The 23,904-nt window shown below is 51.2% G+C and overlaps 2 protein-coding genes across 23 annotated transcripts in view; one reads left to right on the top strand and one right to left on the bottom strand.

Moving 5' to 3' along the window:
* MOK (MOK protein kinase) overlaps window positions 1-6,334 on the top strand; it is a 74,157-nt gene extending 67,823 nt beyond the window's left edge. For 4 of the 6 annotated variants that reach the window (XM_055288140.1, XM_055288142.1, XM_055288144.1 and 1 more), the window contains one exon: window positions 64-353. In XM_055288140.1, coding sequence (XP_055144115.1) covers window positions 64-144 — 81 coding nt within the window. In that variant the 3' untranslated portion in view covers window positions 145-353. The other 2 variants (XR_008659322.2, XM_055288141.2) reach the window with 2 other exon arrangements.
* WDR20 (WD repeat domain 20) overlaps window positions 5,660-23,904 on the bottom strand; it is an 85,437-nt gene continuing 67,192 nt past the window's right edge. For 6 of the 17 annotated variants that reach the window (XM_055288108.2, XM_055288118.2, XM_055288117.2 and 3 more), the window contains 2 exons: window positions 19,409-20,668; window positions 5,660-6,501 (listed from right to left, as the gene is read on the bottom strand). In XM_055288108.2, the coding sequence (XP_055144083.1) occupies window positions 6,448-6,501; window positions 19,409-20,668 (1,314 nt within the window). In that variant the 3' untranslated portion in view covers window positions 5,660-6,447. Of the gene's footprint in view, window positions 16,761-18,742; window positions 20,669-22,470; window positions 22,490-23,904 lie in introns of those variants that run through there. The other 11 variants (XM_055288107.2, XM_055288111.2, XM_055288113.2 and 8 more) reach the window with 8 other exon arrangements.

The raw sequence follows: 23,904 nt of genomic DNA on the forward strand, positions 1-23,904 counted from the left end.
CGCTGCTCTCCGACCCAGCCCAGGCCGCCACTGAATTTTGTGTCTGTAATTTTTCTTTGACAGACAGATCCGCGGAAGGACCTTAAGCCTGCCCCGCAGCAGTGTCGCCTGCCCACCATAGTGGGGAAAGGCGGAAGATACTGAGCAGCACGGTCGTCTCGACTTCCGGAGGCAACACCAAGCCCGACCGGGCCAGGCCTGGGCGATCTGCTGCTGAGACGCCACGGAGGGCTGGGGATGCGCCTGCGTGCGTTTCGCGCTGGCCGGGGCTCTGGGTGCTGCCCTGCGCCCTGCTGCACCCGCGGCCTGTGCAGCTGCCTAGGATGTTCTGGGCTAATATATTTGTAAAACCACTGCATTCTAGGGTTTTCTTTCATTTTCGTTAAGAATTTGGGGCAGGGAATATTTTGTAACTTTGTATATGAATCAAAACAAATGAGCAGGCATTTCTGTGATGTGTTGGGCGTGGTTGGAAGGTGGATTCTGCATGTCCCCTCCCAGCGCTGCTGGTCAGTCATGGAGCGCCATCACTTCTTACTAGTGACGCTACTGACACCCCTTTTATTAAAGAATAAGCTGTCGTTACAGTATTGCATTTTAATATTCTCCGAGTCCAACATGTGTCCTTACCAGCCATTCCTTTATTTTGGCTTTTGTGGGCACATGAGGGGAATTGATTCTGTTGGGAAGACTTTGATGTGGCTTAATTTTTTTTTTTTTTTTTTTTCTCGAGACGGAACTTCGCTCGTTGCCCAGGTTGGAGTGCAATGGCGCAATCTTGGCTCACTGCAACCTCCACCTCCTGGGTTCAAGGGATTCTCCCGCCTAAGCCTCTCAAGTAGCTGGGATTACAGGCATGCACCACCACGCCTGGCTGATTTTTTTTGTATTTTTAGTAGAGATGGGGTTTCTCCATGTTGGTCAGGCTGGTCTCAAACTCCCAACTTCAGGTGATCCTCCCGCCTCGGTCTCCCAAAGTGCTGGGATTACAGGCATGAGCCACTGCGCCTGGCCTGGTTTGGCTTAATTTTCATTTGAAGAACCATTCAGGAAGGAACACACACAGGCGTGTTCTCGGAGCCCTGTGTGCTCCTCAGTGACCAGCCTGGTGAGGTGGTGCGGGGCACAGGGCAGGCCTGAAGGGTGTCTTCTGAGCACAGGCTTTAAGGTGACCACGTTGTCATTTTAGCTCCTAGTGCCCAGCTGTCTCTGGGGAGTATGGAGCCCTGCCCCTGGCCTGCCAGTGGGTGCTTTGAGCTGTTTGCTGAGTGCCAACAATAAGTTGGGCACCTTGTGTCCTAGAAAGAGAAATCTGTTTCCCCGTGGGGATGGGATGGGAACATTGCAAAGAAACCGTGGCACTGGCCGGGCTGCTGGGCCCAAGAAAAGTCCTAGTAAGTCCTCTTGTTTATCTGGGAAAGTAACTTAGTAATTCGGTCTTCCTTCTTTTTTGTCATCTTCCCAAACTTGTATTTTTGGAAAAAGCTAAATTTCCCAGGCTAGTGTTTAAGCCTCCTTGTTCCCCTGTTGAGGCAAATCTGTGACACCCTTCCTTCACGTGCTCTCCAGTGGCCCTGGCCCCAGCCCCAGGCCACCTGACACGACAGCGGGGTTGCAGGAGATGGACCCCGGGCTGTGCGGAGGGAGGGCAGGCCGGAGGAGGAGGAAGGGCTGGGAGTGTGGGGCAGCGAGTCCGTGGGCACGGGTGCCCGCTCTGCACCACATGGGGGCAAAGGAACCCAAGAAGAAGGGCAGATTCCAGCCCGGGAGTGAGGCTTGCCATAATGTTCAGAGAAGGGTGCGGTGCAGGCCTCTCCCCGGGCTCCTTTTAAACCCATTTGAGACCCTGGTGCAGCCTTGAGGGCTGCGCTTGCTGTAGGGGAGGTGTCTGAGCAGGGAGTGGTGCCGTTCTGCCTCCACAGAGGGCCTGGGAGTCCCAGGGGAGTCGGAAGCCAGGGCCGTGGGCAGAGCCCAGCAGCAGGGAGGGCTGGGGAACAGAAGGCTGGGGAGATGGGGGCTGTAGGAGGGGTGGCGCGCAGGTCACAAGAGAGGGACCTGTGGGTAGGGGAGTGGTGGCTGGGAGGGCCATGCCCTGTCCCCCGGCCTGGCTTCAAGGTCAGGCATGTTAACAGATTGAGTGTGTACTTGGGAAACGTGTTACTCCCTTTACGTCTATAAAATATGAAGGGAAAGTCTTTACAGTTCTTCTGCAGGCCTTTTTGAGAAAGCAAATGTGGTCTGCAGATGCTGGTGCCCAGGACCCCAGCTGCCCTGTCCTGACTATCACTCTCCTCGTGGTGGGGGCAGCGGGGCTGGGGGCCCTCCGGAGGCAAGAAACAGTCCCTAAAGCAAGAGGAGGACCATCCCAAGGCCCGCCACTTGAGGTCCTGATTTTGTTAGACTCGGGCATAAACGCTCTGAAGCAGTGTCAAGCCCAGCACTCCAGGGCCCAGGGCAGCTGGGCCTCCAGGCTGGAGGTGAGCAGGGGACCAGAGCCCAGCTCCACAGGCCCCTCCATGGAGGAGCGGCGGGGTCTGTGGCGCACAGCAGGGTTCCCACATTGGCTTTCCAAGTCCAAGGGTGGAGATTCCGAGGGTGATGATTTCCTGCAGATTTGGAGAAAAGGGAAATCGTGCCGGCCACCCTTGGACTTCCCGCCCCTGCACTTGGCCCTCGCACCTGCCTGCTCTTGGCAGGAGGCGCCAGGGTCCCCAGGCCGCTTCAGCTGCGTGTTTCCCTGTGTCCGTCTGGGCCCTGTGATGGGGGCCAGGGCTGAGGGCAGAGGGGCCAGGCTGGCTCAGCCCATAGGAAGCCACCTTGCCCTGCTGCCGGGGCCCTGGCGGGGCCTCTGCCACCCCAAACTGGAAAGCTTGTGAACCCTGGCTGGCCGGATTATTTCCATTCTTTCGTGCAACGCAATTGAAGTGCTTGAATTATCCCCACAGAACCCAGAACGGAAGCAAGGATGAGGCCTCAGCCATCCTCCTCCCCATTCAAACACGTTCATCCCTCAACCCTCTGCTGAGCACCTGCGTGCTGCCCGGCCACAACGTCACCCTTCTTGTGTGAGCCTACCCTCATCCACCCACCTCACCCTCCTGACCTTAAAGAAGACACCGCGCAGAAGCACAGGGGAGCCCAGCCACACCCCACACTGGCGGGGGCGGGCCTTGTGGGGAGAAGCAGTAAGCAGCCATCTCCGTCAGCCATCTCCATCCGGCACTCAGATGTGCACGCCTTAGTGTGACAGGCGGCAGCAGTGCGACCGTGACCTCCCGTCTCCTGCTCTGCTGTCCCCACACCTGCGGTGCAGGCGGCCTGCCATGAGGCAGCTAGAGTCCAGCTAGACCCACCCCTGGCACGGCCGACCTCTTCCTGGCTTCTTCTGGGCCTAATCCCCGTGCATTCTCCAACGCCAGAAGTGTAAGTGCAAGGCAACAAGTGAGAAGAGCAAACCCAAACTGTACCAGGGAAGCTAGTCTTTCCAGGGCACCTGAGTGAGGGCATGACCAGCCTTGACACTGCCTTGCTGCCATCTGCCCAGGGCCTGCTGAATGCTTGAGTCCATGGTGACAGTGGTGGGGACAGTTACGAGGCAGTTAGATTTTGGAAGTCATGTTGGCCCACTTGGCTATGGAGCAGTCTTGGGAACAGCGCCATAAAAATCAAGATTTATTCCTGGCATAGATGCATCTAGAGTAAACTGGGGCGTATCTGACAGGGTTAGTGCAGTGATGGCCAAATGCAAACTGCATTCCAGAACCAGCGAAGGGTGACAGACTGGGCTGAGGCAGAGCTAGGACTAACCGTCTCAAGTGATGCCATCTCAGGGCCAGCAAAAGTTTTGGACACAGCTGGGTCATCTGACCAAACTGCTCAAATCTTTACATAATTATTGTCCTGGTATTAAATTTCCACCTGCCACTTCCCACAAACAGGAGACAGAATAAGGAGATGACCAGGAAGATGGCCGGATTAAGAATTCTAGACTTGGCTGGGTGTGGTGGCTCACACCTGTAATCCTAGCATCTTGGGAGGCTGAGGCAGGAGGATCGCTTGAGCCCAGGAGTTTGAGACCAGCCTAGGCAACACAAGGAGACCCCATCTCTACAAAATGTCAAAAAATTACCCAGGTGTGGTGGCACACACGTGTGATTCCAGCTACTCGGGAGGCTGAGATGGGAGGATCACTTGAACCCAGGAGGTTGGGGCTACAGTGAGCTATGATCGCACCACTTCATTCCAGCCTGGATGACAGGTGAGACTCTGTCTTAAACAGAAAATAATTCTAGATTTATTTTCAAAAGTAGTTCCTTCTGACTTCCAAATACACCCGCGGTTCACTGTAGCTGTTTTGGGCCCTCCTGGGTTTGGCTTCCTGTATAACTGACAGCACCTAGCAATCAACACTTTTAAGATGACAGAAATACCAAAGTACCTAAAACGTGCTAATATCTTATTTTAATACAGAGGTCACTCTGCATGTGTCTAATTTATCCATTCTGATTCTTTCATTTAGAACAGCAAGTCTTAGTGTCTTGTATTATTCCTTTCTAGAAGACTCCATAGTTCATGGGCCTGTGATCCAGAGGCCCTGCTGGGGCCTCCGAGTGGGGCAGGCTGAGAACTCAAGCTGTAACTAATCTCTCCTCTGAAGAAAACTAAACCGAGGGCTGAGCTGATGGGAAGTTTTCCGTGGCTGCTTTCATACAAATGGGGAAAACGTAGCATAGCTCCCCTCAAAAGCCTGAAAGTAAAGACATGCCCCCAATTTAATGTGATGAGTTAGAGAAACAGCTTTCAGACATTTCATGGTTTAAAGTCTCACAAAATAAACCTTTCAAAGGATCCAGCTGTATAGGATTTTTAAAAATACACATTCTTCTGCTGGGTAGCTGCACATTCTGTTGGGATTCCAGTAACTCGCTGAGCAGGTGTGGGATGCCCTAAACTCACAGATGCTCACGAGCTGGTTTCAACCAAGTAAGAAAAATCTCAGGTAAGGCCGGGCGTGGTGGCTCACACCTGTAATCCCAGCACTTTGGGAGGCTGAGGCGGGTGGATCACGAGGTCAGGAGATGGAGACCATCCTGGCTAACACGGTGAAACCCCGTCTCTACTAACAATACAAAAATTAGCCGGGCGTGGTGGCGGGCGCCTGTAGTCCCAGCTACTCGGGAGGCTGAGGCAGGAGAATGGCGTGAACCTGGGAGGCGGAGCTTGCAGTGAGCCGAGATCGCGCCACTGCACTCCAGCCTGAGTGACAGAGCGAGACTCCATCTCAAAAAAAAAAAAAAAATCTCAGGTAAACAGTTTGATTAGCTAGTTCATGTCCCACGTTCATACTCACTGTAGAAACTGTTATGTGTGGTCACAGGCTTTCAGTGACCAAAGAAGGGCCGGGAGCTGTAAGGAAACATGATCCTGGAACCCTGTGCACACGTGCAGCTGCCCACAGTGGCCACAGACAGCTGAGGCTGCAAGGACCACCGAGCCCAAGCCCTCCTGAGCCATATTCTTGAACAGCCCGTCTCAAGGGTGACTGATGAGGGGGCTTCGAGTAACATGGGGTGAAAAAGACAAAACAATTCCATACCAACCAATTCAACCCAAATGTACAGGACAAACTAAGCCAATTTAACAGAAGATAAACAAGCGGTATATTCAAGATAGTTTTAATATTAATTTTTTTTGTGAATTAGAAATATCACTCTTAAATGATGAAAATTACTAGTGAAGTAACTATTTTCCCCAATTGCAGAATTACATTATTTATACATATAATACAGAGTTGATTGCATTGGAAACAACAGTATTAAAATAAACGTCAACAGGTAAAAAGGGTGTCTTCACGCCGCACCTCAGAGGGCCATGAGTCCTTTACACCCATCTGCAAAGTAACTTTCCACCAGCGTTCAACTATTTTTAAGTGCAAACAATTTTTTAAAATTTGTGGTTGCAGCATCTGTCTTCCTGAATTACATTAAGTCAGAAAGTAACAATTTTCTCTATGAGTGCATTCAAGGTTGTCTTCCGACCACCTAATAAAGTATAGAAAAATCAGTGCAAAAACAGTGAAGCACTATAACAGCTGAATTTCAGGGGATTTCTTGTCCAAGAAACATTTTATTTTACACTATGTATATATGTATATATTATGTATATATGAGATTTAATTACATTGAATTTTAGAGTAAAAAGCAAGAAAACTCCATTTCTTATTTTTTACTGCAGCCCCAAAGGCCGATTTAAAATGGAAACAATTTCTTTGGGTGAGCAGCGGGAGCGCAGCGCCGCACAGTGAGCCAGTCACCGTCCACACGGCCCTCGCCGACGTCCACTGCCTGAGGTCGGCCGGCTGGCACAGCTCAGGCGCAGCTCGGGGCTCCTCCTCGTCACTCCCTCGAGTCCGAGTCCCGGGCGGCTGTGCGCGAAGCAGTGGGGTCGCTACACTACAGTTCCACCTGGAGAACTGGCCTGGCTTGGGGATGACAATGAGCCCTGCAAACAAAGCAGTCTACATTAATCCAGCAAAACACCGACGGGCGACAGCCACCATGCTCGCCCTCCGCCAGCAGCTCCACGTGGTCAAAACTGGTGCTGTGGTGTGGAAGCCAGCGGAACCCTCCGCTTCATCTATTTAATTCCTATCCAGATCACTGCGTTCCATTCCTAGAGAATTGGAACCCTGCTGGGTGCAATACTGTGGCCTCAATACCGTCCAACAGAAGGGTGGGCAGGGCTGGTCTTGCCCTTGGGGGAGACTGGTTTCTCGGCACCTGAGAACAGGTTCTTTGGAGCTTCGCTGACCCCAAGGTGCAGGTGCCTCATGGGAGGTGTTCAGCGCCTTCAGCCAGGGTCGAGCCCAGGGCACCGCAGTTCTGGACCGCACACCCAGTCCCTCGGAGCCAGGGGTTGCCTCCAAGGATAGAGTTCAGTGGCAGCTTTGAAAGGGCATTCTCTGCTGGGGGTTCTTGCTTTGTTGGGTGCTGTGACCGTGGCACCCTCTGGCTGTAGCTGTCCACATGTGTAGGCCCCACAGGTAGAGACAGCAGGGCCCAGGCCGAGGTCGGGGGAGCCCCAGAACAAAGTAGTCTTGCCGTGAGGCTGCGGCTGGGTGTGGAGAAGGGATGTGGGGGCCAACCCACCAGGGCCAGCAGGAAGAATGGGGGGGCATCTGGCTCTTCGGGGCGGCTCCTGCTGAGAGGCTCACTGTGGAGGGGGGGGAATCTCACCCAGACTCTGCAATACAGGTGTGACCTTGGGTAAACCTAAGAGGGCTTAACCTCCTACACAGCAAAGAGTACTTCCATTTCTTTGCATTTACTATTGGGCGGCAGTTACACCACATCAAGGTGTGGCGTTCGTTTATGAAGAAGAACATTAAGATGGCGATAGTGCAGCCCCGAAGGTGCACATTTTCAGCTCTGGGAATACACTTACCCTAAGCTGTCATGGAAGAAGGCTTCGGCTGATGAGTGCTGTTTACAAATGACAAGCCTTTAACTCAAGCTATCATTGCTACCTTCTCACACATTGGACTTGTGTGGACACAAATGAGGGTGACAATCGGAAACTGCCCTTCAGCCTCGCCTGCACCCTGCTGCGGGAAGCAAGCTGGTCCGCTCGTCATTTCATCCAGTTTCTTACCTTCTACCTGAAACCTGTTCACCTGGACAAGCTCAGGAAGCAAACGGAATGTGGCAGCTGCCCCTGCTCACAGCCTATAGGAGTGCTTTTCCTCTGGGACCCCTGAAAAGGGACAGAACCCTGTTTGTACCTGTGGAGGACCCCACAAACGCCCCATATTCTGGCTCAAATGCATCAAGGCTGTGGAGGAAAGCTGGGCAGCAGGTGCCCGACCCCACTTCTGCCGTAGACAGTCTGGAACAAGGAAGCCTCTCACACAGGACACTCTGCCTTCATCACCACGCGCACCCTAAGAAAGTGCTTTCCACAAGCTATGTGGTGTCCAAGAAATGACAAATCTCCAGAACTAGGAGGCACCTCCCTTCCCCCTGGCAACAGAAAAGTCATCTACTCCTGGCAGAGGGAGAAAGTGGTGGTGACCCAGCCTGGGGACAGATGGAGAGGGGCCACCCTGATCTGGCAGCCACAGAGTCTCCCTCCCCTTTCACGGAGTGCCAGGTGGAGGCGAGTGCTGCTCCAGGTATGAGGCAGCCCCACCCACAGGAAGGTGGCGTCTCTACCAGTCCTGTGTTAAGTTTAGCTTCCTAGGAGCACGTTTAACAACTTACTTAAAAACAAGTGACAGCCAGCCCTGTGGGAGGCTGAGGTGGGGGGATCACTTGAGCCCAGGAATTTGAGACCAGCCTGGCCAACATGGTGAAACTCAGTCTCTACTAAAAATACAAAATTAGCCGGGTGTGGTGGTGCACGCCTGTCATCCTAGCTACTTAGGAGGCTGTGCGGCAGGAGGATGGCTTGAGCCCAAGAGATGCCGGGTGCAATGAGCCGCGATCCACTGCACTCCAGCCTGGGGGACAGAACAAGACCCTGTCTCAAAAAATGAAAAGATAATAAAAACAAGTGACATTAATTTTAATATTTTCTTTTTTTTTTTTTTTTTTTGAGACGGAGTCTCACTTTGTTGCCCAGGCTGGAGTGCAGTGGCACGATCTCGGCTCACTGCAAGCTCCGCCTCCTGGGTTCAAGCGATTCTCCTGCCTCAGCCTCCCAAGTACCTGGGACTACAGGCGCCCACCACCACGCCCAGCTAATTTTTTGTATTTTTAGTAGAGATGGGGTTTCACCGTGTTAGGATGGTCTTGAAGACCTCCTGACCTCGTGATCCACCTGCCTCGGCCTCCCAAAGTGCTGGGATTACAGGCGTGAGCCACCGCACCTGGCCAATTTTAATATTTTAACTGAAGATGTTTCATATCATATTCAGCAATATAAAAATTACTAATGACTTTTTTGGTAAGAAGCCTTTGAGATGTGCTGTGTGGTTGACACGTTATGGCACTTTTCAGGTTGGACTGGCCCCAGTTTACATACTTAGTGGCTGCAGGTGGCTCGTGACAGCCGGGGGACAGCACCCTTCCTTAGACTTCCTCTCACTGAGCGTGAGGCCCTGGAGGACTCCGCTGCCTTCCATCACTCCCGGGGAGGGCGGGTGCTGAGACGCAGAGGTGGCGCAGCCACCAGGCTGCCAGAGCCTGATGTTGAGGGACACGCTGCTTCCGCCAGCTGGTCCCTAGAAAGCGACCCAACCCCAGGGCTGCAGGCTTCCTATTGTCCCATTAGCACAAAACAAATGCACACTCATTCTCCAGTTTCTGCTGGCTAACACCTTGATGCCAGTTGTGGCAGCTGGGAGCCAACTAGAACCACCCTCATGCCCTCCACTGTCCCACTCTCCACTGGGCCCAGCTTCCAGAGAGATCTCGAATCAACCGCCCTCACACCTGTCCTCCTCTTCCTGTTAGCAGGGCTTAGCCCTTTTGATGTCACCTCTGGTTAACAGTTCTTTTAGAATGGATCACCATGCAGAGAATGTGCCCATGATCAAAACTCAGGGTCCCTCTGCTGCAGCACTGAGGAAGCAGGTTGGCCACCGGTGAAAAACCCAAGAGGACCCTAGGGTGCTTGACCAGGGACTCCCTGGAGCCTGCCCGTCAGAGCAAAGGGGAAAACGGTGGTCTCTAAGAGGAGTTAACAGGAAGGAGAAGCGAAGGCCCAGTGGGCCCGGCCTCCAGTTCTCCAGCAGTGAACCCAGCAAGCCCCAGGAGACAGTGCTGCAGGCACAAGCCCTGGAGTGCGCTGGGCCTGCTGTGGCCCTGTGTTGGCATCAGTGCCAGGCATGCCCAGAAGGAGGGGGTGCGACACAGTAAGCACTCCGGGTGGCAGGGAAGGGGCCTCGGCGCCCTGCATGCAGGTGAAGACTTGTGCGAGTCACTGAACCCTTCATCTTGGCACCTGTCACTTGCTGGAGATGGCACCACTCACTTTGCCGTGATGAACACTGGAGGCAACGGGAGGAAAAAACACCATTCAAAAGAAAATTAAATGAAAAAAGTCACCTTGTTTCTATCAGCCTGTGATTTAGTCTAAAGATTATCAGGTGGTAGAAGAGGAAGACGAGAAACAGACACCTAGGCCCCAATGGAAGGATCCCGGCTGCAGCTTCTCTCGAGAGCACAGTGGGAGGCGCGTGTTTAAGCATGGGGGATCCACTGCCCAAATGGTCATCCATGTCAAACAGGGACCCTGCTGCCCCAATCCGCCTGCTCTTCAGGGAGGGAGTGTGGTTTTACCCTGTCCTTCTGCTTCCTTTTCATGGGAGAAAAGGGGCAAGGCCCGGCCCAGCCGACGGAGGACCTGGCAAGGGGCCCGCCCACGCTTCACCTGTCAGCAGCGTGCGGGAGCTGCTGGGCTGTGCACCAGAAGCAGGACAGCTGGCAATTCCAGGCTTTACCAGTTGCCATCAGGCAAAGGAGTTCCCCAGGGAGAATCTGCACGGCATCCCATCAGCCCCCACGCTGTGAGAGGAACGGGGCAAGCCTTGGCTCTAATATTAGTCAGCTGCTCGGCTCTCCCCAGAGTCACTGTTTTATTCCTGCTAGAGATTTCAGTTCAAAATTAAGTGATAAAAAAATACTCCAGCTCTTGGTTTGGGTTTGATTCTAATTTATAATACTAAGTTAAGAGAATTACGCCTTGTTGCACCAGAATATATATGAAAAACATTTTGGTTCAAAACAATTTACAATAAAGCAGCAGGGCCACGTTCCTGCCCCTGCAGGTGCTGCTCAGACTGGAGAGTCTGACAGCAAGACAGGACTGTGAGGGCCACAGGCCACGTCAGGAAAGGACATGTCCTGAAGCTCTGTCAGGCCTGGGATGGTCTCCTGGCTCTGGGTTCTGGGAGGGCTTCCCCTTCCGACCCCCACGACCCATGAATGTCAGAGAAGACAGAACCTCAAGGAAACAGCTGTGGGATGTGGATGAGTGTGTGGGATATGGATGAAGAGTGTGGGCTGGGCGCCAGCTCATCCCTCATCCACCTGGGACTGTTAAAACCCTCTCTGGTCATTCAATCCCCAAGGTCACACTTTCCAACCCAAACAAAAGTAACACGCACACAGGCCCTGGGACCCGTTTCACTGCAGGCGGGCGGGCTGGCAGGCAGGCAGATGAGCGCTTCTCTCCTGAGATCGTGGACAAAGTGCCACAAGACAGAATTGGGTTCTACACAGCCACAACATCCGGGAGCTTGGTGCCAGCTGGCCGGGGTGCTGTGGAGGTCACCTCCACTGGCATTCCCCAGAGGGAGAAGGCCAGCCTTGGCCCTGCACGTAGACCCTGAGGCTCCAATGCTGGCCTCTGTGGCAGGTGCTTCTGGCAGAATCTCACCCTGGGAACACGAGTTAAATGTTATTTGCAAAGCGACACCTTTTTAGAGACGGTGCAGGAACGATGAGAACTATGACCAGGCTGGCCTGCTCTCAGAACCAAACTTCCAGCTCTGAACACACTCCTTAACTGCTCACCTGCAAGACTCCCACCATTCTCACTACACAGACCACGACAGAAAGGAACCAAAGCAAACCTGGAGAAAGCAGCCACGGCTTATTCACGGCATGCGAAGCCAGTCTCTACATCACACAAGCGGCACGTGAGCCACAGAGCCGGGGACCCTGGGCCTAGCCCAGGAACGTCAGGACCCATCTCTGCCCCAGACTTGCCGTGCAGTCTGGCCTGGGACCTCAGTTGTAGCTGGGCAGTGGACCACGTACCTCTGCTAGCTTTAACCTGTCCACTGACAGGTGACAGTGAGGGGCCACACTTGCCCAGATGCCACTCAACTTGGCATCTAATGAGAAAAGCCACCCAGAGAAAAGGATTGTGCTCTTCAGACTTCTGGGGAAAGACCCTGCAAATGAAGGGCACAACCATTTAAGGGCTCTGCTGAGATCTGAAGGTGGGAAGAAAAGCATCAGAGAGAATGTGTGCACATCAGTGGGCCTTCATCATGATCCCGTTCACCGATGGAGACCAGCACCGGCCCGGGCTGTCACTGGAGGCCCTCCCGCTCCTGGGACCCACTTGGCCCTGCAATCCTCTCTGCTGTGTGGGGCAGGAAGAAGGGACCCCACTTAGTCTCCATAAAGCCTTTCTAGCTTGCGTAACTTCAAGGAGGATTTTGCTCATGCTGCCCCCTAGCTGCCCCCCCAGGCTAAAAGGGGAGGCTGGTTTTGGAGGCCACTCACCCTGGAAGGGGTGGTGGGGAGCTGAGAGTCTCTAGATGGTCCATTCGTCTCCAGAGACCCCTGGGTTCAGAATCCATTAATTCTGACAGGCAGCCACACATGGAGAAATGGCTTTTTCTTTAAGACAGAGTCTCGCTCTGTCGCCCAGGCTGGAGTGCAGTGGCGCCATCTCAACTCACTGCAGCCTCCACCTCCTGGGTTCAAGTGATTTTCACGGTGCCTCAGCCTCCCGAGTGGCTGGGACTACAGGCGCCCGCCACCACGCCTGGCTCATTTTTGTACTTTTAGTACAGATGGGGTTTTGCCATGATGGCTGGGCTGGTCTCAAACTCCTGGGCTCAGGTGATCCACCCGCCTCGGCCTCCCAAAGTGCTGGGATTACAGGCGTGAGCCACCACGCCCAGCTGAGAACTGGCTATTTTTATGTTTTTGAAGGTACAAACTAGCTATTTTTAAAAGACCAAAATGTCATGGTTTTCTTAAAAAAACAAAACTTGCTGTCAACTTAATAGTCTTTAGGGCTTAAAATCTACTCGGTGCTAGCCTGGGCAACATGGCAAGACCCTGTACCCACAGAAATAAAAATACACAAAAATTAGCTGAGTTTGGTGGTGTGTGCCTATGGTCCCAGTTACTCAAGAGGCTGAGATGGGAGGATCACTGAGCCCAGGTGGTCAAGGCTTCAGTGAGCCATGTTCGGGCAACAGAGCGAGACCGTCTCAAAAAACACAAACAAAAACACCCTGTTCAGTGCTAAGAACAGAGCCCTGTGCACTCTTGTGGCAGTCGTAGGCCCCAGGAGGCCGCTTTTGAGAACTGTAGGTCTGAATGTTCCCTCTGCTTTGGCAGCCCAGACTCAAGACAGAAGGCGCAGAGAGTTCAGCACTGGAGGCTCTGCCGACCCAGCACTCCAGAGACAGCACCGTAGGAAGCTTCTGGGAGTTCCCCACCCGTCGGACATGCTGGAGGCAGAGCACAGGGCTCAGCCAGCTGCCAACATGGAGAGGCAGCTGAGTGGAACCTGGATGTCTCATGACACGGCAGGGAAGTGACAATTAAATGGGAGCTCAAGGGCCTGATGAAGGGCTGTGTCTCAGGCCAGCTCGCCCTCACTCGTCACACCTCAGGCAGGGGGCTAGGCCTGCAGGTGCCAGGGCACTGCTCAGATCAGCTACATCGTCTGCAAGAGTGAGGGATGGTATTTCATAGTAAGGCAATGTAAATCATGAGTTCTTCTCATCCCAAATGGAACGTCCCCCACTGCCCTGTGTAGGAAGCACTCTGCACCAAAGACGGGCCTGGTGTCTACAGCAGGACAACCTCACGCCAGCACAAAGCCTTAAGCAAACACTATTCAAGCTGCGGAATAGGAAAACAATGAACTCTAGCCGGGAAAGGAGCTCCTACTGAAAGCAGCCTACCTGGGGGCAAGGGGAGGGACAGCATAAGGAAAAATACCTAATACATGCACGGCTTAAAACACAGATGACGGGTTGACAGGCGCAACAAACCACGTGGCACATGCATACCTATGTAACAAACCTCCACGTTCAGCACATACATCCCAGAACTTACAGCAAAATAAAAAAAAGAAAGCAGCCTACCAGCCGCTACCTTCTCCACTCTCCCAGCTGCTGGCTGGGTGGCTGGACAGAATGTCGGATGTCCAGCGTCCGGGATAGTGAGTCATGTAACCAAAGCCAGCTCGTGGCCCAGGACAACTTCAGAATGTCAGCATTCTCATTCAACAGAAGCCTCTACACAGCTCAGCCAAAACGCCAATCAACAGTCCTTCTCCCGGACTGGAGTTGGCACAGAGGAGGACCACATAAAACAGTATCTGAGACGCAGAACATTTCGCCGAGTACGCTGCCAACTATGAGAAACATAGTCAGCTTAAGTAAGAGGGAGCAATTCCGGTGGCTGGCTGTTCTATAAACATTAACAAGGTCCTTAATTTTACAACATTTAAAAACTTTTCTGGTTTTGGTTCACTGGGATTTTTAAAGCTTAGATGTGAAAATGACTACTGAAAATTATCTACATTTACAGTTCACTCACACACGTTTATTTAATGTCAGTATACAGAGGACAGCCCCACAGTACTTCAGAATATCAAGTATGTAGTAAGTCTTGTTAGCTGTCACAGTGACAAGGGAACAGCTAAAAAAAAAAAGCAGTGAAACAGAAACATGATTTCCTTAAAATTATAAAACAACAATACTGATATTAAAGCTTCATTAATTATTGCAACAGTTAAGAATTTAATTTACCAATATTTCATGTTAGGAAGGCTCTTTATGAAATTTATTCAAGTTGTCAAGAAATTGGATGAAAATATAAAAAAGGAAATACATGTGAATTTTACTTTTGATTTTCACTCAAAATATCCATACAATTTTATACAGTGTCGCCTAACGTAACAATCTTTAATAAACTGAAGTATACAGAAATGATAAAAATGCAGGAAATTTTTCTTTTACACTTTCAAATGAAGGGATAGCAATTTATGACACAAAATTTGTGTAACAGATGCGGAAACAAATAAAAACATCAACATCAGTGAGACAGTTTCCCTCTACTGGACGGGCACGTTCTTATAGTTTGTAACTAGGATCTGAGTTTCAAAGGTAACAATTGAATATGAGTGCTTTTAAATATAAAGCCACAGACTTCACTTCGGCCACACTAATGTCTCCTCCCTTTGGGAAATCACTTGGGGTCACTGTGATGTGCACCTTGTTAACTTAAAGCAACACATGACAGTCCCAATCAGCCCATAGCAAAGGGCGTGCTCCAGACAAGGGGGGGCCCTGCAGGCTGCTGCCAGGGTGGTAGACTATAAACCTTCACCTTTGTCACCCAGACCAGACCAGAGGCGGCGTCTCCAGGTCACCCGACCCCTACCCACACACATGGAGGTTCTCATTGCTAAGGAACGAAACCTCAGCCAAGGGCACACCGACTGCCACCATGGTGCAGCCCCACAGTCAGAGGCCAATCCCTCCCCCATCCACTGGCACTGGAGGCAGGGCAGGGCCGCCGGATCCCCTGCCGTGCCCTCACCCACAAAGCTGGACGCCAGATGCTGTGTTCCATTAATCTTTCCCCAGCAAATCCACTGGTGAACTGCTTCTAGTTCTTCCGTGGGCAGTCAGACACGCATGATGTGGCGCCTGGGTTTCCGTGGATCCCTTCTCCAGCCGCCCCCAACCCCTAGGCTTTCTCCGCCTCACACTTTGAGCTCGCTCAACAAAAAAAGGAAACGTCTCCCTCACAGGCGAGGGGTGATGAGGACCTTGTGCGGAGGCAACTTCAGCACTCATTTCATACTTTACAATTTATTTAATATTTAAAATGAACCCCAGGAAGTGGAGGAACTGGAGAGAAATGGCTGCCTGGCCATGTGCCAGCTGGGCCCTGGGGGTGAAGTCAGCCAGTGGAGAACCCTGGGCCCCGCCCGGAGGGTGTCCTTGCCCATAAAATCCCGTCCTGTCACTGCATTTCTTCCTCAGAATTCCTGAATGCCTGAGACAAGAATGATTGTGATGGCTCCTTTGTGATTTTCCACGCCTCCATTTTTAAGGCATTTACCCTCAGTCCCCAGCTAAGGGTTCACAGGAGAACACTTCCAGACTGCTAGAAGGTTCAATCAGCACAAAAGAGAAATGAGATTCTTTACCATGATTTAAGCAAATTTCGACCCCAAGGTTACTAGTTGTTTGTAAAGTGTCTGCTCCTGCGCATGCATTTGCTTTTAAAAGAAGGCAAGCTTTTCCAAAGACTCCCTTCTCCAGGCCTCTGGGGGAATTTTTAATTCCCCTTCTGAATAAGAAAAAAGCCTCAGAGAAAGGCTCCAGGGCCGCCGGTAGTGTTTAGAAGCCTGCCCCATCGCAGTAACAGCACAAATCTGGCTTCTTGAATCCTGGTGAGAAAGGCCAACCCAAGTAGGGCGAGTAGAAGCTCCCCTGGCCCTGGCCTGACCCCTTCAGAAGGCGTCTGACACTGCCCAGGGCCCAGCTCGCCCCCTTGCTGGGCGGGAGCAGGATTCTCCAGCCACGCAGCGTGCGTCTGAGCTTTTCACCTCTGTGGTGTGGTACACGCTGGAAGAGATGCTGACTGAGTAGTTAACAGCCTCTTCTTGCCAAATGCTGTGTTTTATTCCAGAGATTAGGTTAGAAAAGATATTCTTGCTCATAATAACGTTTAGGCTGAAAAACTGGAAAATTTCAATGAGGAAGCTCAAAGTTTGGTGAGAAAACTACAAATATTTTCCCCAAATTTCTCTTAGGGTTAGCAGCACACATTGTACCTTACACACCTGATATCAGGAAACCACCGCGGCCACCCCTCCCCGGGCCCTCCCCAGGTCTGTGGGAGCCATTACTCAAGCACAGCCGAGGAGGAGGGCGCTTCCCTGCCCCTCTCTCCAGTGCCCTCCTCTCAAGCTGTTGGGCACCTTTAGTTCTGGTCTTGGAGAACACCTTGCATCCTGTCCTCCTGCCTGCAGAAGTGCTCTGCTGGCTGTCAAAGAAAGGGGCAGCAGTCAGAGGGGCAGAGTGGACACAGAGTGGTGTCGCCGTGCAGGGCCTGGGCTGAGCCAGGGGTCAGGACATGCAGTCAAAGGCAGCCCCTCCCCAGGCTGGCACAGTGCTCTCCACTGGGCCCTGAACCCAGCAAGAGGGGCCTTGGGGAGGGCATGGAGACACAATGAAGGGGCCCCAGACAAGGTACCAGACAGACATTAAGGACAGTACACTCCTTGGCAAAAACTTGAAGAAAAAGATTGTAATCAAGTCCCAAATCCAAAACTGACAATATCATAGTGTTTAAAACTGGAGGTGGGGGGGAGAAAGACACACACAGGCCTCCATACTAGACAGTACATTTCAGAGTTGTTTTTAAAGGAAACATAACCTCCTCCTCTTGGCCTCTCCCACCCCTGGTTCCTATCAGCAAATGACTCCTAAGTCACCTGTCAGTGTGCCCCTGCAATCCCTCTTTCATCCCAGCCACTGCGACTGAGAATTGTAAAGAAGGGGGAGAAATCAGAGTCCCCAGTCGGTCACGTTGGTTACTCGGGCACACCTCCACGGCTTCCCTGTCTGGGGCAACGCCTTCAGAACTGCAAGGTCGCCAGAAATGTCACCATAAATGCTACTTACCTGGGATCGGCCACTCTCTATTTAGGCCAAATACTAAGTCCTGAATTTTGAAACTGCATACTCAATGCCTCGGAAGCATTTGAAACTGAATGTTTACAACTGTGTATGTGCCAAAACTGCACATGGAGCGTTCATCACTAATCTTTCCACATGACCCAATTTGGCCTCCAAAGCGGAAACTGTCCACAAGGATGGCTGTCATGGCTGCCTTAGATCAGTTCACCTCTAGGAACAAAGGCCTGTATTCCACAGGTAGAGAGGACACGAATATTCCTAGGAGTAGTGCTCAGGGATGTGAAAGGCACAGCCAGGTGAGATGCACCTAAAGGCTGCTGTGGTTCGCAGGTGGCAGCATGCGGCCATGCCATCACACTGAACAGAAACCACTGCATTAAGGCCCACGACGGGCACAGGGTGGATGGCGCCACCATGACATGTTTGCAGATGGGAAGCAGGCCTGGGAGCCTGGCCCGGCTTTCGTGGGAGGGCTGCGTTAAGAGCACAGGGAGCTGCTGCGTCAGCTACCAGGGTCTTTACACTAGAGAAAGAAAAGCCACCAGGTCTTCGCTTTGCTGAATCATATTCACTACGCAAACTGGTGTAAGTGATCGTTGTCTCTATTTTTAATTACAAAGGTGTGCAACACAGAAAAACCTAAATGCCCAAAATGAGTTAACAAGTAAGATAACCACCATCTTGACATGGAATATATAGCTCAAGGGGCCATCTCACCCACTGTGAAAACCAGAACTTGAAAAGCAGCTCCTGGTGCAGCAGTAGAGTGAGGGTGAAAGACTGCGGTCTCCGGGGGAGCAGCAGAGCCTCCCACTGCCGAGGAAGCCACAGGCCACCAGGCCCCAGGCTGAGGCGCTGGGGTGGGAGCCACTGAGGACGAAGCCTACGCACATGGCCAGCGTCAGCGTCCCGAGAGTAATCCTGGAACCACAGCTGCCATCCAAGAACAAGGAGAGGGGAAACCTGCACTTCCGCTTCCTCTGGTGGGGGACGAAGCCCAAATGAGGGCCATGTAAGGGAGAAGTCGGAAGGAAGGCTCGGGGAGTCTCAGGCTTTAAACAAAGCGGAAGAGTCACGTGCCTTTCTGACCCAATCCCCCTCCCCCACCGCACCTCCCCCCCAGCAAAAAACAAAAAAACTCCTTTTCCTTTGTTGGGAAAACACACAAGCAAAGTGCATCTGACAGAAAAGGTCTTCGCTTATGTGGCAAGAGGCACTTCTGCAATGCTGTTGGCGTCCTCGGCCCGCAGTTCCCACGAACTGTCGGGCTCTGAGTGAGGTGGGTATCTTAGTACACAGAACCTCAATCAAAGTGCTACAAACTGCTTCTTTGAAAAAAGATGTTTATTAAACAACTTTAATTGTCATAAAATGACTAAAATGGGTTTTAAAAATTAAGGCTCTTCTCTTTCTGTGGATTGCCAGAACAATGTAAAAATAATATCAATCAACCCTGCTAAACGTTTTGTTCCTAAAGTTAAATTTCATAGATTCCTAAACATTTTATGATTAAGATAAAAAATGGGACTATAAATGACAATTCATGGCCATCTGTGCTGAACACACATTGATCAGGTGTACAATATTCTAATTGAGTAGTTAAGCAAAAAATATTCCAGCTAAAGCATAAATTTTAATTTCAGCATTTTAAAGTCATTGTTTCCCCACACGGTCATGATTTTCCTAAAATTCAAATAGCCTAATACAGGAGCGCTAACCTTGGGACTCTATATACTCCCAGGAGGATGACTGACTTGGCTGGCAATTAGTTTGATTATATTTTTTTAAATGCTCTAAGGTAAATTATCAAATGATTCAGAATTACATGGCATGCAGTATCCAAAATTATGGCTCTGATGCATTGAGATTTACATTAAGAATAAGAAGTGTCATTCACATTCATTGTACACCCCACCCCTCCCACGAAAAAAAAAAAAAGTCACTACCTATTCAAGTTCTAGATCTGGTGCAACATTAAGGATTAAAACTTACCACTTTACCAGGCCTTCCCCATGTGCAAATAAATCCCTCCTGACAAGCAGTGACTATACAGTCTTCAAGAAATATTAGTACAGTCAGTCTTTCATGTGCTATCTTTTTACATATCAGCGGCTCTAACAAGGGAACATCTTCCATTCGAGGACACAGGGGCGTTCCCAAAGTTTTCGCAGGGTCCGTTTTGGTTTTGGTAACTAGATTCAGTTTGTCACTGCTCTTGCTAGAAATGTGTCCCATGCTATGATTTCGCTTGTGATCTTTCTCGTGGTGCCTCTCCTTCCGGTCATGTAGTGAAAGTGTTGCAAATTTGCTGACCCCAGAAGCAATGGCCCCGTCCATGACACTGCTTTTGCTGCCAGCATTTGAGACTGCTGAATGTGGAAGGCTGTTGGACCGTGGCAGAGGAGGGGGCACAGAGTTCCCGGGCGTTGTAACACTGTTCCCATTGCTTCCAGCAGGAGGACTCGTGGCATTCATGACATTTGTGTGTGTCCTTGCTCTTGAGAGGGGTTGGTGAGGGAAAAGGATATCTTCTGTAAGGTCCCATAAACAGAGCTGTGTGTCCTGGCCCACGGAACCAAACCGATACGTGACACTTACGGGGCGGCTGTCTGTAGAGTTCCGTTTGGAGAGCCTGGACTGTGTACTATTTGCTCGATCTCTGCCAAAATGAAGAAGGTCTTGGAAGTCCTCATCGCTGCCACTAAACTCCATAGGGTCACCTTCTTCTACGCTAGTGGTATAAGGGTCAAACGCTACAACACTGACCCAGGACTTGTGCCCATGGCCTCTAGCTATTACTCGGCAGTCTACAAAGGACCAGACTGTCACCAAGTCGTCCTCGCCACCTGTCACGATGTACTTGCCATCCGGGCTCCAGCACACACACAGCAAGCCCCCAAAGTAGCTTTTCATCGTACCGTGCAGCTCCACTGAGTCAAAGTTGAACACCCGCAGAAACCCGTCCTGGCTCACGCACGCTAAGAACTTGCCATCTGGGGAGAAAGCAAACTCGTTGAGGGCCCCCTCGCCCACCGTCCACTTAAGGAGAGGGTTCCTCGTGGATTTGCTCTTGCATGTGTGCACGGCAAAGCTCTCTCCCTGCTTCAGAAGCTGGTAGTGGGGGGCTGTGGTGCCACAAGTGTGCTCCACATTATACAAGTACATGTTCCCACTCGAGTGGGCTACTAGGAAAAGGCTTTCCGAACCGGGAACCCATCTGACACAGGTAACTCGTGACTTGTCTATTAGTCTCTGTGAAGACAAAGGAGAACAAGTTAGCACAATGGAGAAGTCTCAAAGGTCTGCTTTTCCAGCAAGAAAACTTGTGTGCTTCCCGGCGGGAAGGGGCAAGTCCATCCAGGCCCTCCACATTTTATCCTGCAGTCAGCCAAGCCAGCAAGGAGCATTTTGGCCCTTTTGGGGTAATTTAGAATTACTTTCTAAAATCGGTGTTAGGTTACTGGCTTTCACTGAGGGAGTCAGGCAGCCAACAAATATTTGCAGAGGGACCACTAAGTGCCAGACGCTATGTCAGGCACAGGGTTCACTGCGGAGGGAACAGCCCTGCTGGGATCTTTCTTCCTGAACAGTAGGAGCGTCTGAATCTGGGGGTCACTGCATCCACATGTGGCATCTCCTCTATGAGGACCCGCAAGTGAAGTCTCTGAGTCCTCACAGCCAGGAGAGCTCCGCCTCACCCCCACGGGTTTCTCTGCATTTACTGTCACTGTAAGTCATGGGCTGGCTCCATCTGCCCCTCTGCTCTGGCGGCTCAAAGGTGGGGAGTGAAATCCGCAGTCCATGGCTGGCAGCACACACAACTCCAAAACAGAGCCTGGGCCCACCGAGGCCGCCTCACTCCCATGTACCGCCCCATGTGCATCTCCATAAGCATCTCCTTGAAACCCTCTCTGCTGGTGTTCAGAGAGATACACTGACGATTCATTCGGGAGTGTGTGTCTCATTACCATCACTCTGCTCCATGCTAACTTTGGACCCCTGACCGAGGTGTTTAACAGGCATATGTCAGTAGTCTTGCCTTTAAAACCCAAATAACGAAGGGTAAAAATACCCGCCCCACCAAAGGCACAAGTCTCTTCCCCTGCTTGCCAATCCATCCTGCAATGGGGATGCCAGCCCAACAGCTTCCACAAGGGTGGTCCCTTTCTAGACCGTCTGAGCGCAAAATCACATCACCAGAATGCATCCAGAAGTCCCAACACTCCCAAGTTCTACCTAGAAGCTCCTACTGCCAAATGCTCTCCAAGCACCATTGCCCCAGTAACAGTGTCCCTTTAGGAGCCCAGCAGCCCCAGGTAAGTTGAACACCACCACTTCACCTAACGGGGGGAGTCCCCAACTCACGTCTCAGAGGGGTACTGGGCACACGGGGGCAGAATCTGCCAAGAAACATGCCGACTTCTGCCGGGGTGGCTTTGAGGCCATGTGCCCGCCATGTGTGCTACATCTTTACAGAGAATTACAGAAATAAGACAACTTGATTTTTAAAAGAACGGCTGGAAAAGAAATTAATGAGCCATGCAAGCTCACTGCATGAACATTAGACCCTAGAAAGTAGGTTGCTAACAAATGACACAAATGACCCCAGGCAGGAAGAACGGAGGCTTGCGCGCCACATGGCATGCGGGCCCAGGGCTGGGGACCACGCATTGGGCAAAGGTTACTCAGCAGCAGGTGTCACTGCTTACTGCCGTAAAATGGCAGGGCTGGCCCTCTTAAATTAATAGGCACATGGCAAGCCAGCCTTGGGGACACAGCCGATATTTTCTTCCCCCACCTCTTTACCCTCCTGTCTGGTGACCTACCTATAAACAGCACCTGACCTGCACTAATGCCAACAACCTAAAAACCTAGCGCTGCTCTGGCAGGATTTCCATTAGACCTTCGTGCAATTTTCTCAGCAAGGGGTTAGAGAGATAATTTACATGGCCAGAGCAGGGCTTTTTTTTGGTGGTGGAGGGAGGTGCAAGGATGATGGGATGGTGAACGGTGGGTTAAGAGGCCTCCTCTCCCCCATCACAGCTCTGCCAGACCTTGCTGTGCCCACTGGGCCCAGACTACCCCAGCACTCTTGATCCCACAAACACGACTGTACCTGATCATCCAGGGCCTAAGGATGTCTGCAGCTCATTCCATCACTGGCCTTGTCAGGCAGGCCTACACCAGCTAACTCAGGCCTGGGAAGCCAGACTGCTGTCCTGATTTTGGTACAGTGGCTCCCAATTCCTGCACCTTACATTTCACCAGAACCAAATCAAATCCCAATTTTTCTAGGATCACTTCGTTGTTACTCTATTTACCATGTGTGGAGAAATTTAAGGACATAAAAACGGCAGCACAGTTAGGAGTAAATTTTATTTTGGGCCTTAAAAACACAACAAAAAACTGCATGAGAACTCAAAAACTAGTATTATCAAGTAAAAACAGTATTGCTTTGCAATGGTGAGGTATGAACAGCATTTATAGCACCATTAAAAATAAATGTTACTGCAATGACAAAACACATTAAAAGCCTTCACTCCCATATTAAGAAGTTGCACTGTGGCCAGGTGCGGTGGCTCACGCCTGTAATCTCAGCACTTTGGGAGGTGGAGGAGGGTGGATCACTTTAGGTCAGGAGTTCGAGACCAGCCTGGCCAACATGGTGAAACCCTGTATCTACTAAAAATACAAAAATTAGCTGGGCATGGTAGCGTGCACCTGTAATCCCAGCTGCTCTGGAGGCTGAGACAGGAGAATTACTTGAACCCGGGAGGCGGTGGCTGCATGCAGTGAGCCAAGATCACATCATTGCATTCCAGCCTGGGCGACAAAGTCAGACTCCGTCTCAAAAAAAAAAAAAAAAACAACAACAAAAAAAAAACAGGTGCACTGAGACTACCCTAAGTAGACACATGGATGTAACTTACAGATAACATCCTGTGCCAATCTACTTCAATCTCCCTCTGGGGGCCTAATTAAATGTTACTGTGACACACTGGCAATGGTGGACTGAGCACACCAGTTTAAGCAACTGCAGACCAAAAAAGAAAAAAAAAAAAAAACCACCTTGGATCCACCTGTATTGTGCTAAGGGTTTCTCACTTGCCTTACCCCATTGGTTTTCCCCCTGTCAATCATGTGCTTGACAGCAGGGAAAATGTGTGCTTCTCTGGGGGCGCCCTGTGTCTCAGCAGTATCAGCGTGAGTGGCAGGCAGGCACCAATGTCTGTGGGCAGCAACAGCAGTGGTGCTGGCCCTCACTTCCGATCTGAGTGTCTACTGTGGGTGCTGGCCACTGGTGGAGGCTTACACCCATGCTCTCTAAGCCTTAAAATAACCTTTCAAGATACGTTTTTTGTGTGAATGGGTAATACATTATTAATTCACATAAAAGTATACAGTAGAAAGCCTTACATTCTTCTCCTCCATTCCAGATCCTCTGTCCTGAGTCACTGTACTAGCTTCTCATTTCTCTCTCCAAAGTG

The sequence above is a fragment of the Symphalangus syndactylus genome, chromosome 8, assembly GCF_028878055.3.
Source record: "Symphalangus syndactylus isolate Jambi chromosome 8, NHGRI_mSymSyn1-v2.1_pri, whole genome shotgun sequence".
Classification (NCBI taxonomy): Eukaryota; Metazoa; Chordata; class Mammalia; order Primates; family Hylobatidae; genus Symphalangus; species Symphalangus syndactylus.